The sequence below is a fragment of the Eubalaena glacialis genome, chromosome 10 (assembly GCF_028564815.1).
Source record: "Eubalaena glacialis isolate mEubGla1 chromosome 10, mEubGla1.1.hap2.+ XY, whole genome shotgun sequence".
In the NCBI taxonomy this organism is placed as follows: domain Eukaryota; kingdom Metazoa; phylum Chordata; class Mammalia; order Artiodactyla; family Balaenidae; genus Eubalaena; species Eubalaena glacialis.
The window spans coordinates 75,281,895-75,300,616 of NC_083725.1; the positions used below are offsets into that span (position 1 = coordinate 75,281,895).

At 38.7% G+C, this 18,722-nt stretch overlaps 1 protein-coding gene across 2 annotated transcripts in view; it reads left to right on the forward strand.

Moving 5' to 3' along the window:
* SWAP70 (switching B cell complex subunit SWAP70) overlaps positions 1–18,722 on the forward strand; it is a 77,417-nt gene that overhangs the window by 35,059 nt on the left and 23,636 nt on the right. For both annotated transcript variants that reach the window (XM_061202997.1, XM_061202998.1), the window contains exon 3: positions 5,025–5,198. In XM_061202997.1, coding sequence (XP_061058980.1) covers positions 5,025–5,198 — 174 coding nt within the window. The remainder of the gene's footprint in view (positions 1–5,024; positions 5,199–18,722) is intronic.

Consider the following 18,722-nt stretch of genomic DNA (forward strand, 5'->3'; position numbering starts at 1 on the left):
TTCAGTTACCTGTGGTCAACCGTGGTCTGAAAATATTAAATAGAAAATTCCAGAAATAAAGAATTCATAAATTTTAAATTGTGCGCTGTCCTGAGTAGCGTGATGAAACTTTGTGCCTTTCTGCCCTGTCCTGCCTAGGACGCCAGGACATGAATTGTCCCTTTGTCCAGTGTATCCCACCCATTAGTCACTTAATAGCTATCTGAGTTATAAGATCAACTGTTGGGGTATTGCAGTCCTTGTGTTCAAGTAACTCTTTTTTTTTTTTTTTTGGTTGTGCCGCGAGCCTTGCAGGATTTTAGTTCCCCAACCAGGGATTGAATCGGGGCCACAGCAGTGAAAGCGCCAAGTCCTAACCACTGGACTGCCAGGGAATTCCCAAGTAACTCTTATTTTACTTAAAAATGGCCCCAAAGCACAAGAGTGGTGATGCTGGCAATTCAGATAGCCAAAGAGAAGCTTTAAAGTGCTTCCTTTAAGTGAAAAGGTGAAACTTCTATACTTAATAAGGAAAAAAAAAAACTGTATGCCGAGTTTGCTAATATCTATGGTAAGAACGAATCTTCTATCCGTGAAATTGTGAAGAAGGAAAAAGAAATTCTGCTAGTTTTCTTGTTGCACCTCAAACTGCAAAAGTTATGGCCAAGTACATGATAAGTGCTTAAAGATGGAAAAGGCATTAAATTTGTACAGTAAGAGACTTCCCTGTTGGTACAGTGGTTAAGAATCCGCCTGCCAGTGCAGGGGACATGGGTTCGATCCCTGGTCTGGGAAGATCCCACATGCCGCGGAGCAACTAAGCCCTAGTGCTGCAACTACTGAAGCCCACGCGCCTAGAGTCCATGCTCCACAACAAGAGAAGCCACCACAATGAGAAGCCCGAGCACTGCAATGAAGAGTAGCCCCCGCTTGCTGCAACTAGAGAAAGCCTGCGCGCAGCAATGAAGAACCAACACAGCCAAAAATAAATAAATAAATTTATTAAAAAAAAATTTTGTACAGTAAGGTATTTTGAGAGGGAGAGAGACCACATTCACATAACTTTTATTACAATATATTGTTTGTAATTGTTCTATTTTATTATTAATTATTGTTGTCAATCTCTTATTGTACCTAATTTATAAATTAAACTTTATCATAGATTTATATGTATAGGAAAAAACACGTGTATATAGGGTTCAGTACTACCTGTGGTTTCAGGCATCTGCTGGGGTCTTGGAATTTATCCCTTGTGGATAAGGGGAGACTCCTGGGTTGATCAAACCTTCCTCTTACTGTTTCCTCACTCAGTTTTCATGTCTTTGTGGTTCTCCTACCACTTTGACTGTTCTTCCAGTCATCATAATTCCTCTTCCTCCTCTCGCTTTGTAAATGTGCACGAGTCCCTTGAGGTTCTGTTTTTGATTCCATCTGTTTTCTCACTTTACGTTTTCTCTCAGTGATCTCACTGACCATTGTGGCTTCAGTCATTGTCGACATGCAGTTGATTCACAAATCTGCCTCTTCTGTTAGGTTACAGTTCCTTCCTTGATTGTCTTTGGACACCTCCATCTAAATGTCTTCCCAGAACTGCAGGTTGAAGATTCGCATAATTGAACACCTGTCTTTCTTTCTCCCTTGTTTTTGTCCTCTTCATGCTGTGGCCGTCCCCAAACATGGTTGGTGTGCTGCTCCTGCCATGCCTTTGCTCATGGCATTTCCTTTCCTATCCTTTGGAGTACTTTTCCTTGTACTCTTCAATATACTTCAAGGCCTGCCTCAAATACCATCTTTTCTGCAAAGTACTAATGTGGGCTGCAGATGACCTGCTCGTTCTTTGCTCTAAACTTGGGAGTTTCCTACAGGCTATTTCTTAAAACTATAAAGCTCTTTGTGATTTTTGTCTGTGTTTGCTTTTCCAGCCATAAATCTAGCCACTCCCCCTCAGGAACTCAATAATTCACCTCATGATCCACAGAGAATCACTTCTTGTTTCTCGGGGCAAGACTGTATGCTTTCATGCACATGTCATTTCCCCTGGTGGCATATCTCCCACTTAGTGCTTTTTAGGGGTGTGGGTGGATAGAGTTGATAGTAGTGGCCTTTCAAACTAGTCCTGTAGAGATGTCTTCCATCACATAGATAGATGTCCTCCATCTACTGAATTCTACAAGCAGTTTGGCATAGAGAAAAGAGACAGAATTTGAGCTTTGATTTTAAACCCTGGTTTTGATATTTACTAGCCATGTAAACTTGGTACTCAACTTTTCTGAACCTCTATTTCCTGATCTGTAAAATTGGGAGAGTATTTAACCTTATGGGGCCAATACAAAGTTTAAATAAGAAACTGCATATAAAATGCCAAGCAACTTGGTTTTATTTCTTCTGTTTTCTTACGATGGCTCGAACTAAACAAACTGCGCGTAAGTCCACCGGCGGTAAGGCGCCGCGCAAGCAGCTGGCCACCAAGGCGGCCTGCAATTAAAAAAAAAAAAAAAAGGGCTTCCCTGGTGGCGCAGTGGTTGAGAATCTGCCTGCCAATGCAGGGGACACGGGTTCGAGCCCTGGTCTGGGAAGATCCCACATGCCGCGGAGCAACTAGGCCCGTGAGCCACAACTACTGAGCCTGCGCGTCTGGAGCCTGTGCTCCGCAACAAGAGAGGCCACGATAGTGAGAGGCCCGCGCACCGTGATGAAGAGTGGCCCCCGCTTGCCGCAACTAGAGAAAGCCCTCGCACAGAAACGAAGACCCAACACAGCCAAAAATAAATAAATAAATAAATAAATAAATAAATAAATAAATAAATAAATAAATGCCAAGCATATGCTAAGTCCTCAGTAAATGGTGTTTTAAAAAAAAAAGAAATGAAAAGAGAAGAGAAGAAAAAAGAGAAGCAGCAGCTATTACTTTCCCTTCATGGGGTCATTTGTGTACGATGGGGGCGTGGGAAATGGTGTCAGACTGAGACAGGGTGCTCAAGGCAGAGCACAAAGGATATATCTTCTTACTTGTGGGGAACTGGTTTACTAATGGCAAATTCTAGCTAGAGAATGTGAGAAACTTCTTCCTGCAGCCAACTGGTGACTTCTTCCTTACATTACACACAACACTTCATTCATCTTTCTCTAAAAAGAAATGCTTTGCTCATGTTGTCCTGTCACCCGCTCTGCCTCCTCCCGTACATTTTCCATATTGTCCCCAATATGGCTTTTAAAATGCAGGTTGTATATGTTGACCCCTCCCTCTCTTTCGGTACAGATAAATCCTAACTCCTTACTGTGAATTGTAAGGCTGTTCGTGATCTGGTCTTGACCTACCCCTCTAGCCTAGTCTTTCACTGTGCCCCATGCAGTGGACATTTGTCATTTTTTCATCTGACCAGTATCAACTCTTTTCTTATGTCTGGGAAATTCCACAGTGTCTTAGTGGAGGACAGGACCTATCTCACATCTCAGATATTGAAAAGTTTAGATCCTCATTTTCCCTGCTCCCTGGCAGCTAGGGCATAGGAATGTGACCTGGTGGGACTTTGAATCTGCATTGAGGGACACGGAGGATCAAGGACTGGGTCAGTGGCAACAGTGATGGCCTCATGTTATATTGGCAGTCGTGTCTCCACCCGCTGGTACCATGAGTAGTTTCAATTGCAGTTCTGACTGCCTAACCTAGATTGGTAATGGCTTAGTTTCAGAGTCTAGATTTTTCAGCCCTTGTGTTGGATCTTTGAGGTTACCCATTGCTTTTCCAATAAATTCCTTATCTGTTTAAAGGAACTCAAGATCATTTCTCTTATTTGCACTTATAAAGAGCCTTGACTCATACCGCACTCTAGTACCAAGTGCCCCATTCACATTAACCTTCCTGCAGTTCTTCCAAACTAACCATGGTTGTTTCTACCTCTGGGCTTTCTCACATTCTGTTCTACCTGAAACACTCTTTACCTCATTCTCAAATTGTTTTGACTCTTGGTGGTCCTTTAGGACTCAGCTCTGTTATGTCACTTTTTCTGCAAAACTTCCCCCAATTCTTAAGATTGGGTTAGCTTCTCAGTGTTCCCACAGAATCCTCTGCTTACCTCTATATAATACTTATCACACTATATTGTAATTGCCTTGATATCCCTTGGAGACATGGGCTACTAGTATATTCAGTATCTTTGCATTGTCCCTGGCAGATAATAATTACTATCTAAATTTTATCTGTTGAATGAGTGAAAAACTATTGAATTATGCACTGTGTTCTGTTAAAATTTGTCTATTTGCATGTCTGTTTTTCCTAATAAACTGTGACTATTCTAAGAGCAACGGACAAGTTCTTCTTCACCTTTATATCCTTAATTTGTAGCATAGTATTTGGCTCATAGTAGACACTGAGAGAATGTTGAATGCATAACTGAATGACTGAGTGGCAGAGCTGTCTTTTTAGAATTTCAGTTCAACAGTTTTTCCCAAGAGAAAGTATCTTCTTTGACCATATAGGTAAAGATGAGATATCTGCATGTGGCTCATATTGAGTAATTGACATTCTCAACTTCTCTGTATCAGGATTGGTAATTTGTTTAGAAGATAATGTTTATACATGAAAAAAAACCTATTTGACAAGCCAATATTTTATGTGCCGACTGAGTGATATGGGCAGATGTTGCTTCAGTGTCAGGCTCAATATAACATTCTTTTTTTTTCTTAATATTTATTTATTTTGGCTGTGCCGGGTCTTAGTTGTGGCTCATGGGATCTTCGTTGTGGCATGTTTAGTTGCGGCCTGCGTGTGGGATCTAGTTCCCTGACCAGGGATCGAACCCGGGCCCCCTGCATTGGGAGCACAGAGTGTTACCCACTGGACCACCAGGGAAGTCCCTCAATATAACTTTCTTAATCGAGCCTTTGAAAGTGTGGTACCTAAGCAACTACTTAGGAAATGGTTTTTGGTTAATTGGATTGATTAAAATAGAAGCCTGTAGTAGGCTTTGTCTTTCTGTTTTACTTGGTTTACATGCTGCTTATTTTGGACTGGTTCATTGGAATTTTTCCTCGTTCCTTTTTAGGTCCAAGACAACTTTGACAAGATTGAATTCAATAGGATGTGTTGGACCCTCTGTGTCAAAAAAAACCTTGCAAAGAGTCTCCTGCTCATTACAGAAGATGATGCATTTAAAGTATGGGTTATTTTCAACTTTTTATCTGAGGACAAGTACCCACTAATTATTGTGCCAGAAGAGGTAAGTGTGGCTCTGGGAAGTTTTACAGGGCCATCTTAGCATTTAATAGATCTAACTTGGAAGTATTTGTGTTATTTCAGTGTAGACATGGAAGGAGATCCTGTACTAGTGTTTTTGGATCAGAGGCAAAAAAGCTTGGATCCAAAAAAGTCCAAAACTTAGTGATTTAGGGTCATGCAATAACCATGGAGATTTGCACACAGGGTGGGACTTTTCCTCTCTAAACTGCTGTAATTATAGACAAATCCATCCTCATGTTCAAAGAGTCTTTATTCAGTACAAGTCACAACATAATTTTCTGTCTACTTACATATTGGCAAAACCATAAGAAATGGCTCAGTGATGCTATATGGGAAACGCATAGGATCCAGAATGTTGTTCCCAAGGCTGATTTATGTGAGGAAATAACTATTCTTGTTTCAAAGTCAAGGATGGAGACTTTTTTTTTTTAAATTTATTTTATTTATTTATTTTTGGCTGTGTTGGTTCTTCGTTGCGGTGCACGGGCTTCTCACTGAGGTGGCTTCTTTTGTTGCGGAGTACAGGCTCTAGGCACGCGGGCTTCAGTAGTTGTGGCGCACAGGCTTAGTTGCTCCGTGGCATGTGGGATCTTCCCGGACCAGGGCTTGAACCCGTGTCCCCTGCATTGGCAGGCGGATTCTTAACCACTGAGCCACCAGGGAAGCCCAAGGATGGAGACTTTTTTAAAACCATACTTTCTAAAGTAAATGAAAAAGGACATTTGCTTGTTTTGTTCTGGGTTATTTTCCCTGAGCTTCCAAGGGGCAGGGGGATGGGGGGGGGGACAGGGGGAATACAGGAGTAAGGATTCTGTGCTCTCTTACTGCCCTAAAAAATGATCCATGTAATACATGCTTATTACAGTAGTAAATTTAGAAAAGACTAATAATATGCAGATTAATCAACTATAGTCCTCCCCTTAAAAAAAGTCATTTGTAATCCCCTAACCTTGGACAAATGATTTAACCTCTTGAGTTTTAATGTCCTCATCTATAAAATGGGGCTCATAAAAATGTTTATTCTAAGGGTTGTGAAGCTCTGTATTTAAAGGACTTAGTTCAGTAAGTGAAATAAGTCAGAGAAAGAGGAATACTGTATGATTTTATGCATATATGGAATATAAACAAACAAAATAATCGAACAAACCAAACCAAACAAAAACATGTAGATACAGGGAACAGAATAGTGGCTACCAGAGAGGAAGTGGGGTTGGGAAGGTTGAAAGGGATAAAGAGGGTCAACTTTTTGGAAACTAAGTTTTTGGTGGTGAGCACACTATAGTGCATGTAGCAGTAGAAATACAGTGTTGTATACATGAAACTTATATAATGTTATGAACCAATGTTACCTCAATAAAAAATCTAAAATTAAAAAAAAATAATTAAATTGCGACTAGGGGGAAAAAATAAATGACTTAGCTCAGTGCCTGGCACGTGATATGTACTCAGTAAATGTTAGCTCCTATGCCTAATATTATTGCATACATTTTTGCACACTAGGATAAATTTCCAGCAGTGGAATTCTAAGTCCTAAAAAATGCCCACTTTCAGGGTATGAGATGAACGAAGCAGAATTGCCCTTCAGAAAGGCTGTACCATTTATATACCTACAGTAGTGATTGAGGGTGCCCATTATTATCCATCCTGCCAGCATGAGTCTAGTCTGTGATTTATTTGTATGATTCATGTTCATGTTAGGAAAATCTGTTTAAAAGTTCACACTGCAATATTTTATTTCAAGTCAGCAAGGATTTATCGACTGGCAACAGTAAATGAGGCAATAAGAGGAACACAAAGTGAAAAAGAAGACTTCCTGCCTTCAAGAAATATGCAGTCTGCTCAAGGAAAAGAAAAAAATCAAGAGTAATTCAAAGCAAAATAAACTACCTGTTATAAGAGAGATGCAAATGCCATGCAAATACAGAGAAGGGAACGATTTATTCCAGCTTGAGGGAGGTCAGGGATCAGGGAAGGCTTTTTAAGAGAGGCAGTATAATGTAGTGGTTAAAAGCAGGGTCTTAAACTTTTTCAGTAAAGGGCCAGACAGAAAATATTTGAGGTTTTGTGGGCTTCCTGGGCCATATTGTCTCTGTTGTAGCTACTCAACTCTGCTGTTAATAGCGTGAAAGCAGCCACAAGACAATATGTTCCTGTGCTTTAATAAAACTTTTACTTATGGATGTTGAAATTTGAGTTTCATATAATTTTAATGGACCATGAAGTATTATTATTCTTTTGATTTTACCCCCTCCAACCGCTGAAAAATGTAAAAACCGTTCTTGGAGCAAGGGTGTATAAAAACAGGCTGAGAGCCAGATTTGGCAGCTGGGGTAGATTTGACTCATGGGCTGTAATTTGGTGTTCCTTGGTTAAGAGCAGGAGTCTGGAGTCAGATTTCTTGGATTTGAATTCTGGCTTCATCACTGCTCACTAGCTGTGTGACCTTGGGCAATTTACTTCATTAGTTTTTGCTGCAGTTTCCTCAACTGTACAATAAGGCTAATGCTAGTATCTGCCTCCTAACTGCTCTTGTGAATATCAAATGAGAAGACTGCCTGGCCCTTAGAAAGTACTCATTAAGTGTTACTTATTATATTTAGTGGGAAAGTAGCATTTATGCTGGGCCTTAAAAGACGGAAGAATTTTGACTAATGGAGAAGGGAGAGGAGAAGACTTCCGGTTGGAGGGAACAGTGGGCAAGGTTATATGAGGCAGGAAAGGAAAGGAAGGGCATGTCGGAGATGAGTGAGGTATCCAGCATGATTGAATTGCCAGTCTTTGAAACAGCTGGACTGACTGATTTACGCCAAAAAGGGAATTTTAAAAAGGATGTTGGGTAGCTTACAGAATGGCTATGATGGCTGAAAAACCAGGTGTGGAGGCTATGCAGCGAGGAACCACAGGGAAAATGCGTGTTGCACCACAGAACACCTCTGGCCCTGCACACTGGGTGCTGTCCAGGAACTCAAATCTTCCTGCAAGTAACTGTTCTTGCTACCATGGAGAGTTTTCTGTGCCTATTTCTCAGTCACAGTCAGGGCATGATGCATCTAACTGTTATGACCTAGGTCACATGCCATGAGCTAGCTGCAAAGGAGGCCTGGAAAGTGTCCAATTGTGTTTTTAGCTTCCATATTGGGAATTCCCCAGACATAAGAAGGGGGTTAGGTGCTGGGCAGTCAAAAAGAATGACACATGCCCTTTCTAACTAGAACATGATGGCTGTATAGAGATAGAGACAAGTTTCAGGTCTGGGCGACTGGGAGGTAATATAGTATAGTTGTTTAAAGCATGGTCTTTCAAATCAGACTGCCTGGTTTAAATCCCTGCTTAACCACTTTTTAGTTCTGTGACTGTGAACAGATTACTTAATCTCCCTGTTTGGGTTTCCCCATCTGGAAAATGGGGATCACTACTTCCTTCACTGGACTCTTGTGAGGACTGATAGTTGATGTATGTGAAGCATTTAACTTAATGTCTGGCTCCATGATAAATGCTCACTAAATTGTGTGTGTGTGTGTGTGTGTGTGTGTGTGTGTGTATGAATGAATGACAGGGTGATGAACAAATTGGGGTTATGATGTATGATGATGGGTTTGGTACATTTGGCATTTTGAGTGGATCATCCTTGTGGAGCTGTCCTGTTTGAACTGAAAGAGTATGTTTAGAGCTGTGAGAGGCCAGGGCTGGAGACAGAGACAGGGAAGCCATGGGAGTAGGTTAGACCAGGGAGGAAGAGACAGTAGTGGGAGAAGCGAGGGCTGAAGACAGAACCTTGGGCCCATTTCTGTAGCAGGGGGAGGAAGTAGATTTGGTAAAGGAAGCAGAATTGGATAGTCTGTGAGGTTGGTGGAGAACTGGGAGAGTGTTGAGTCATGGGTGCCAAAGAAAGAAAAAGTTCTAAGAAGCAGAAAAGTAGTTCCTAGCATTAGATTCTATAGAAAAATTAGAGGGTAATGAGTGAGAAGTTGCCCTTGGGTTTAACAATTAGGTGGTCAATGGTAAGCAAGGAAAAGGCAGTTTCACTGTAGTGGTGGGGACAGTTTCTTAGTGCTTAATAATAATAATAATAATGTAATTGTGCACGTATGTGAAAGGGGAAATAAAAAATAAAACATGCTATGGAATTTTTGTCCACAAAAATTTTCTTAATACAGAAACATATAGAAGGGAATAGAATGTTGATAGATGTAGAAAAAGATATGCTAATGGTATTTTTAAAACCCAGCTGCTGCTTAGGGAGAGTGGGAGGGAGACGCAAGAGGGAGGGAATATGGGGTTATATGTATACATATAGCTGATTCCCTTTGTTATACAGCAGAAACTAACACAACATTGTAAAGCAATTATACTCCAATAAAGATGTTAAAAACAAAAAAAACTATATTACAACAGTGACTATAAGGAAATCTTTCAAAAAAAAAAAAAAAAAACCTAGCTGCTGCTTGGAAGAATTGTGCTAATAAATCCCCAGTATTGTCTTTTAAGACATTTTGTAGTTACACTTAGTGTTCTAAATTTATTTGCGTTTTCTTTAGAACTGGAGATGGGGTGGGTCTCTTACCCCTGATCTTTCGGTTCTTTCCATCCCTAAAATATTCACGGTGGACTTGAAAGTGGCTTTGTCCTGATTTCAGAATTAGAAATTAGTTTGTAAGGAGACTTACCATATTCCTCAAAGCAGCTCTTACTTGATGTGGAGGACTTGTCATTAGCTTTAGATTATCACTGAGTCACAGGCTGTGGAGGGAGCCAGTCAGCATCAGCTTCCTGACTGCTCTGCCTATGACACTCAAAAGATTACGCTCGGGACTTCCCTGGTGGCGCAGTGGTTAAGAATCCGCCTACCAAGGCGGGGGCACGGGTTCGAGCCCTGGTGCGGGAAGACCCACATGCCGCGGAGCAACTAAGCCCGTGCGCCACAACTACTGAGCCTGTGCTCTAGAGCCCACATGCCACAACTACTGAAGCCCGCGCACTTAGAGCCCGTGCGCCACAACAAGAGAAGCCACCGCAATGAGAAGCCCGTGCGCCGCAACGAAGAGTAGCCCCCACTCCCCGCAACTAAAGAAAGCCCGCACGCAGCAACGAAAACCGAACGCAGCCAAAAATAAATAAATAAATAAATTTATTAAAAAAAAAAAAAAGATTTCTGCTCTAGGTGGCCGAAAAACTGGGACCTACATAAGACTTGATGTGGGCCATGACTTTATTTTTATGCACCCAGAGCCCAGCCAAGACTTCACTGCTTGCTTGCCTTCCTCTTTGCAGGCTGACAGGAATGTCTTCGTCCTCTCCTAAACAAGTTAATCTTATTTGAGAAGGGAATGGCCTCTTTTTGACTTGTCAAGATAGTCAAGTAGCATACCTTGTCATGTCATTGTTTGGACTTAACTCTGTTGTTTTGATGTCCTTAGCTCCCTCAGCATTCTTCTGATTAGAAGTAGAAATAGAGTTAGTTTTACAGATTATTCCTCTGTGGCCAGGAGTACTTGTGGGGGGAAAGAAGGGATCATTAAAACAGATTTATGTGGAACTGCTTTGTCTGGCTGCTGAACCGGCCTCCTAAGGTTTAAAATATGGCCTTGTATTTATTGAGCTCCTAGCACATCTCCTGGCCTTTGCCAAGCACTGCAAATTCAAAGTTGCACAGTTTATGAAAAACAGTAGAGTCATTTCTTAAGGTGCCCATTCTCTGTTAGATTTTGTTTCCTTCCTAAGTACTTTAATAGCATTAAAAAACCTATATTTTGAATGAGTTTTGGACTTACAGATTTTAATAAAATTAAGTATGAAAATGTACATTTAAGAATAAATTTTGAAGTATAATGTCTTAATTTGTCATGAATGAATTTGATTTGTATTATTACAAACAGTTTTTAGGCTTTATAAATTTAAAGTAATTTTTATGTTTCCAGTAAGTCATTTACCATAATGATGGTTTGCATTTTAAGTCCAAAATATTTTTAAGTTAAGATTTAATTCTCCAGCTTCGATTAATACTATATGAGATATAAGTAACAGTGGTAGTTACATGAATAACATAAGTGGGGTAAGTTTGCTTTTGACTCAGTTTCCCATCACCCAGAATATCAATCAATATCAAGAATATTGAATAAATTAAGTGAAAGTGACTTAGTACCAAAAGTCAAGAAATTGCATGTCTCCATTTGAGATGGTTCTGTAATTTTTGTCAAATTATATTCATGGAAATGTGTGTCTGTAAAGTATAGTTTTTACATTAGTATTCATTTCCCACAGAGCCAAGAACAAAACAGGATGTTTGTTGCTTATTTGGAAGAATTGCCTTCTTGCAATTAAGTATTAAACCTGAAATAGTTTTAAGAGATCCTTTATTAAGAAATAAAATCTGAATTGTTATTAAGTTAGTAAAGGCCCTCTTCAATGATTACAGGGAAACAACTTCTAACAAATAAACTTTGGAGCCAGAGGCCTCAGAAATCACATGCAGCTTGAAAGTTTATTCTTTGTTATTTTTGGTGCAACTTGCCTTGGGAGGAGGAAGTAAGCTGCTTCCTGAAACTGAATGAGCTCTTAGAATTGATGCAGTCCATTCAGACTAACACAGCAGAACGTGATTTATTATTTAGTATCATTGAATAGTTACTGAGAATGGGAATGTTTGTCTCTCCTTGGCCCAATATAATGAACTAAGAGGTCCTTAAGTTATTTGGTTATGTTAATTATATGACTGTGTTGAAAGCCAACAGGAAATGAATCTAGATTAGTTGCCTGGAACAGTCACTGGGAATGCAGAGCAGATGCTGGGTGCTGATGACAAACTCTGGAGGGTTGGGGGAGGGCACCTTCAGAAAGGTTCAGGATGAACCTGGGAAGCTGCCTCTAGAGCTGAGTTTGCTGCTAACAGGAAACAATGTTAAAGACATTCCAATATACACGAGGAATTGAAGCTCAGAGTGTGAGGGGCACGGGTTCATTCACAGTGGCAGGTGAGGAAAAGCTAAGCCTGTTTCTTGACTTGTCATGCCCACTTTTTGTTATCCTGTCCATGCATGTGGCCACACCCATGGCCTCACTACTAAAACTTCTAGTAGTGCCTGTACAACCTTTATCCCAAGTTGTGATCAGGCAGCATGGGCCCTCTTTTTGCTGCCTTAGGGAGATTGAATTTCTGTGCATGGTAACACTTCTAAGTTATTTTATTTTGGTCAATTATTTATATAATTGACTTTTTCTCTCTTGTGTCTTATTGCCTTTAAGCTTTTTTCCTTCTTTTCTTTTCTGTCCTGTTCTCTCCTTCCCTTTTCCCTTTCTTTTCTTCTTAATAATTTTCTTTTTCTCTTTTCCACTGCCTATCCCTATTACTTCTGTTTAAAAGCCAAGAAAATAATATCTGATAAGCTAAAGAGCAGATGATACATCTTCAGCAAGAGAAAGGAAAGACCTAAGTGTGTTTTTCTCCAGCAAGTAAACATTTGTTGAATACCTACTGTATGCTAGATTTAGGGTATTAGATAATCTGCATACAAGAGGAGCTTATAATATCTCATCAAATTACAATAGAACTCTTGATACTTTTTGACCTTGTGATATTTTGTGAATGTATATTTCTTTGAAAACATGTTTTTCCTATTGTTGGCATTCTTCTTCTGTTAAAGTATGTTATTTCACAAATGACATTATAATCAAATTATTGGAAGTGCAAAGAAGAGAAAGAAAAAATTAATTCACAATCCTATCTGTAACAAATCAGGCTCTAATATTTTGCTCTAGTATTTTTCAAAATATTTATATTACCTTTCTGCAGTGGAAATCATGGGTAAATTTAATTTTGCATTCTTCCTCACTTAATGTTATTTCATAAATGCTTTCTTAAATGTAATTTTATTTTTTCTGTTTTTTAAAAATTTAATTTCATTTATTTATTTTTTATACAACAGATTCTTATTAGTTATCTATTTTATACATATAAGTGTATATATGTCAATCCCAATCTCCCAGTTGATCCCCCCCCATCCCCCCCACTTTCCCCCCTTGGTGTCCATACGTTTGTTCTCTACATCTGTGTCTCTATTTCTGCCTTGCAAATTGGTTCATCTGTACCATTTTTCTAGATTCCACATATATGCATTAATATACGATATTTGTTTTTCTTTTTCTGACTTACTTCTCTCTGTAGGACAGTCTCTAGGTCCATCCACGTCTCTACAAATGACCCAATTTCGTTCCTTTTTATGGCTTAGTAATATTTCATTGTATATATGTACCATATCTTCTTTACCCAGTTGTCTGTCAGTGGGCATTTAGGATGCTTCCATGACCTGGCTATTGTAAATAGTGCTGCAATGAACATTGGGGTGCATGTGTCTTTTTTTTGTTTGTTTGTTTATTGAAACAGAAAGTCACAAAAATTATAATCATCCTCATCAGTTCACTCAGTCCCATGTAATTAATTTTTTTTTCATCTTTGTCTTTTGTTAGCACTTTTATGAATTCATCAGTTTTCCATTAGAGTTCTGAAAATGCTTATTCATTCAGTTCAGCAGTATAGTCAGTTACCAGAAACCTGTACTTGTCAGAGTCTTTTCCATGAATTCCTTGAAGATGAAACCCTTTTATAGGAACATATTTGCAAAAGCATCAGAGTACACCCAGAACTGTCTGTAAATGACAAAAGACTTAAAAATGACCATGGTTAAAGATTTGATGAAAGTTCATAATAATGCAATTGACTAGGAAATTTAGTTATTTCTGAGATATACATTTTAAAGTAATAATGAATTATGACTTATAACATTATACTAGAACATATAAGATTTTTAGAAATTTCAGGTAATGTCTGAAACATTTATATTAACATTTTTCCATACAAATAACCCAAAGAAAGTTTAGTATTAGTTGTTTTGTTTGTTTGTTTGTTTATACTGCAGATTCTTATTAGTCGTCAATTTTATACACATCAGTGTATACATGTCAATCCCAATCGCCCAATTCAGCACACCACCATCCCCACCCCACCGCGGTTTTCCCCCCTTGGTGTCCATATGTCCGTTCTCTACATCTCTGTCTCAACATCTGCCCTGCAAACCGGCTCATCTGTACCATTTTTCTAGGTTCCACATACATGCGTTAATATACGATATTTGCTTTTCTCCTTCTGACTTACTTCACTCTGTATGACAGTCTCTAGATCCGTCCACGTCTCAACAAATGACTCAATTTCATTCCTTTTTATGGCTGAGTAATATTCCATTGTATATATGTACCACATCTTCTTTATCCATTCGTCTGTTGATGGGCATTTAGGTTGCTTCCATGACCTGCCTATTGTAAATAGTGCTGCAATGAACATTGGGGTGCATGTGTCTTTTTGAATTATGGTTTTCTCTGGGTATATGCCCAGTAGTGGAATTGCTGGATCATATGGTAATTCTATTTTTAGTTTTTCAAGGGACCTCCATACTGTTCTCCTTAGTGGCTGTATCAATTTACATTCCCACCAACAGTGCAAGAGGGTTCCCTTTTCTCCGCACCCTCTCCAGCATTTGTTGTTTGTAGATTTTCTGATGATGTCCATTCTAACTGGTGTGAGGTGATACCTCATTGTAGTTTTGATTTGCATTTCTCTAATAATTAGTGATGTTGAGCAGCTTTTCTGCCCATTTTTGGATTGGGTTGTTTGTTTCTTTAATATTGAGCTACATGAGTTGTTTATATATTTTGGAGATTACTCCTTTGTCTGTTGATTCGTTTGCAAATATTTTCTCCCATTCTGAGGGTTGTCTTTTCGTCTTGTTTATGGTTTCCTTTGCTGTGCAAAAGCTTTTAAGTTTCATTAGGTCCCATTTGTTTATTTTTGTTTTTATTTCCATTACTCTAGGAGGTGGATCAAAAAAGATCTTGCTGTGATTTATGTCAAAGAGTGTTCTTCCTATGTTTTCCTCTAAGAGTTTTATAGTGTCCAGTCTTACATTTAGGTCTCGAATCCACTTTGAGTTTATTTTTGTGTATGGTGTTAGGGAGTGTTCTAATTTCATTCTTTTACGTGTAGCTGTCCAGTTTTCCCAGCACCACTTATTGAAGAGACTGTCTTTTCTCCATTGTATATCCTTGCCTCCTTTGTCATAGATTAGTTGACCATAGGTGCGTGGGTTTACCTCTGGGCTTTCCATCTTGTTCCATTGATCTATGTTTCTGTTTTTGTGCCAGTACCGTATTGTCTTGATTACTGTAGCTTTATAGTATAGTCTGAAGTCAGGGAGTCTGATTCCTCCAGCTCCGTTTTTTTCCCTCAAGACTGCTTTGGCTATTCGGGATCTTTTGTGTCTCCATACAAATTTTAAAATGAATTGTTCTAGTTCTGTGAAAAATGCCATTGGTAATTTGATAGGGATTGCATTGAATCTGTAGATTGCTTTGGGTAGTATAGTCATTTTCACAATATTGATTCTTCCAATCCAAGAACATGGTATATCTCTCCATCTGTTGGTATCATCTTTAATTTCTTTCATCAGTGTCTTATAGTTTTCTGCATACAGGTCTTTTGTCTCCCTAGGTAGGTTTATTCCTAGGTATTTTATTCTTTTTGTTACAATGGTAAATGGGAGTGTTTCCATAATTTCTCTTTCAGATTTTTCATCATTAGTGTATAGGAATGCAAGAGATTTCTGTGCATTAGTTTTGTATCCTGCAACTTTACCAAATTCATTGATTAGCTCTAGTAGTTTTCTGGTGGCATTTTTAGGATCCTCTATGTATAGTATCATGTCATCTGCAAACAGTGACAGTTTTACTTCTTCTTTTCCAATTTGTATTCCTTTTATTTCTTTTTCTTCTCTGATTGCTGTAGCTAGGACTTCCAAAACTATGTTGAATAATAGTGGTGAGAGTGGACATCCTTGTCTCGTTCCTGATCTTAGAGGAAATGCTTTCAGTTTTTCACCATTGAGAATGATGTTTGCTGTGGGTTTGTCGTATATGGCCTTTATTATGTTGAGGTAGTTTCCCTCTATGCCCACTTTCTGGAGAGTTTTTATCATAAATGGGTGTTGAATTTTGTCAAAAGCTTTTTCTGCATCTATTGAGATGATCATATGGTTTTTATTCTGCAATTTGTTAATATGGTGTATCACATTGATTGATTTGCGTATATTGAAGAATCCTTGCATCCCTGGGATAAATCCCACTTGATCATGGTGTATGATCCTTTTAACGTTGGATTCTGTTTGCTAGTATTTTGTTGAGGATTTTTGCATCTATATTCATCAGTGATATTGGTCTGTAATTTTCTTTTTTTGTAGTATCTCTGTCTGGTTTTGGTATCAGGGTGATGGTGGCCTCATAGAATGAGTTTGGGAGTGTTCCTTCCTCTGCAATTTTTTGGAAGACTTTGAGAAGGATGGGTATTATCTCTTCTCTAAATGTTTGATAGAATTCACTTGTGAAGCCATCTGGTCCTGGACTTCTGTTTGTTGGAAGATTTTAATCACAGTTTTGATTTCATTACTTGTGATTGGTCTGTTCATATTTTCTGTTTCTTCCTGGTTCAGTCTTGGAAGGTTATACCTTTCTAAGAATTTGTCCACTTCTTCCAGGTTGTCCATTTTATTGGCATAGAGTTGCTTGTAGTAGTCTCTTAGGATGCTTTGTATTTCTGTGGTGTCCGTTGTAACTTCTCCTTTTTCATTTCTAATTTTATTGATTTGTGTCCTCTCCCTCTTTTTCTTGTTGAGTCTGACTAATGGTCTATCAAATTTGATTATCTTCTCAAAGAACCAAATTTTAGATCTATTGATCTTTGCTATTGTTTCTTGGTTTCTATTTCATTTATTTCTGCTCTGATCTTTATGATTTCTTTCCTTCTACTAACTTCGGGTTTTGTTTGTTCTTCTTTCTCTAGTTCCTTTAGGTGTAAGGTTAGGTTGTTTATTTGAGATTTTTCTTGATTTTTGAGGTAGAATTGTATTGCTGTAAACTTCCCTCTTAGAACTGCTTTTGCTGCATCCCATAGGTTTTGGATCATCGTGTTTTTGTTGTCATTTGTCTGTAGGTATTTTTTGATTTCCTCTTTGATTTCTTCAGTGATCTCTTGGCTATTTAGTAACTTATTGTTTAGCCTCCATGTGTTTGTGTTTTTTACCTTTTTTTCCCCTGTAATTGATTTCTCATCTCATAGCATTGTCGTCAGAAAAGGTGCTTGATATGATTTCAATTTTCTTAAATTTACCGAGGCTTGATTTGTGACCCAAGATGTGATCTATCCTGGAGAATGTTCCATGTGCACTTGAGAAGCAAGTGTAATCTGCTGTTTTTGGATGGAATGTCCTATAAATGTCAATTAAATCCATCTGGTCTATTGTGTCATTTAAAGCTTGTGTTTCCTTATTAATTTTCTGTCTGGATGATCTGCCCATTAGTGTAAGTGTGGTGTTAAAGTCCCCTACTATTATTGTGTTACTGTCGATTTCCTCTTTTATAGCTGTTAGCATTTGCCTTATGTATTGAGGTCCTCCTATGTTGGGTGCATTTATATTTATAATTGTTATATTTTCTTCTTGGATTGATCCCTTGATCATTATGTGGTGTCCTTCCTTGTCTCTTGTAACATTCTTTTTTAAAGTCTATTTTATCTGATATGAGTATTGCTACTCCAGCTTTCTCTTGATTTCCATTTGCATGGAATATCTTTTTCCATCCCCTCACTTTCAGTTTGTATGTGTCCCTAGGTCTGAAGTGGGTCCTTTGCAGACAGCATATATATGGGTCTTGTTTTTGTATCCATTCAGCGAGCCTGTGTCTTTTGGTTGGAGCATTTAATCCATTCACGTTTAAGGTAATTATCGATATGTATGTTCCTGTTACCATTTTCTTAATTGTTTTGGGGTTTTTTTTTGTAGGTCCTTTTCTTCTCTTGTGTTTCTCACTTAGAGAAGTTCCTTTAGCATTTGCTGTAGAGCTGGTTTGGTGGTGCTGAATTCTCTTAGCTTTTGCTTGTCTGTAAAGCTTTTGATTTCTCCATCAAATCTGAATGAGATCCTTGCCAGGTAGAGTAATCTTGGTTGTAGCGTCTTCCCTTTCATCACTTTAAATATATCGTGCCACCCCCTTCTGACTTGTAGAGTTTCTGCTGAGAAATCAGCTGTTACCCTTATGGGAGTTCCCTTGTATGTTATTTGTTGTTTTTCTCTTGTTGCTTTTAATAATTTTTCTTTGTCTTTTAATTTTTCTCAGTTTGATTACTATGTGTCTTGGCGTGTTTCTCCTTGGGTTTATCCTGCCTGGGACTCTCTGTTCTTCCTGGACTTGGGTGGCTATTTCCTTTCCCATGGTAGGGAAGTTTTCGACTATAATCTCTTCAAATATTTTCTCGGGTCCTTTCTCTCTCTCTTCTCCTTCTGGGGCCCCTATAATGCGAATGTTGGTGCATTTAATGTTGTCCCAGAGGTCTCTTAGATTGTCTTCATTTCTTTTCTTCTTTTTTCTTTTTTCTGTTCCACGGCAGTGAATTCCACCATTCTGTCTT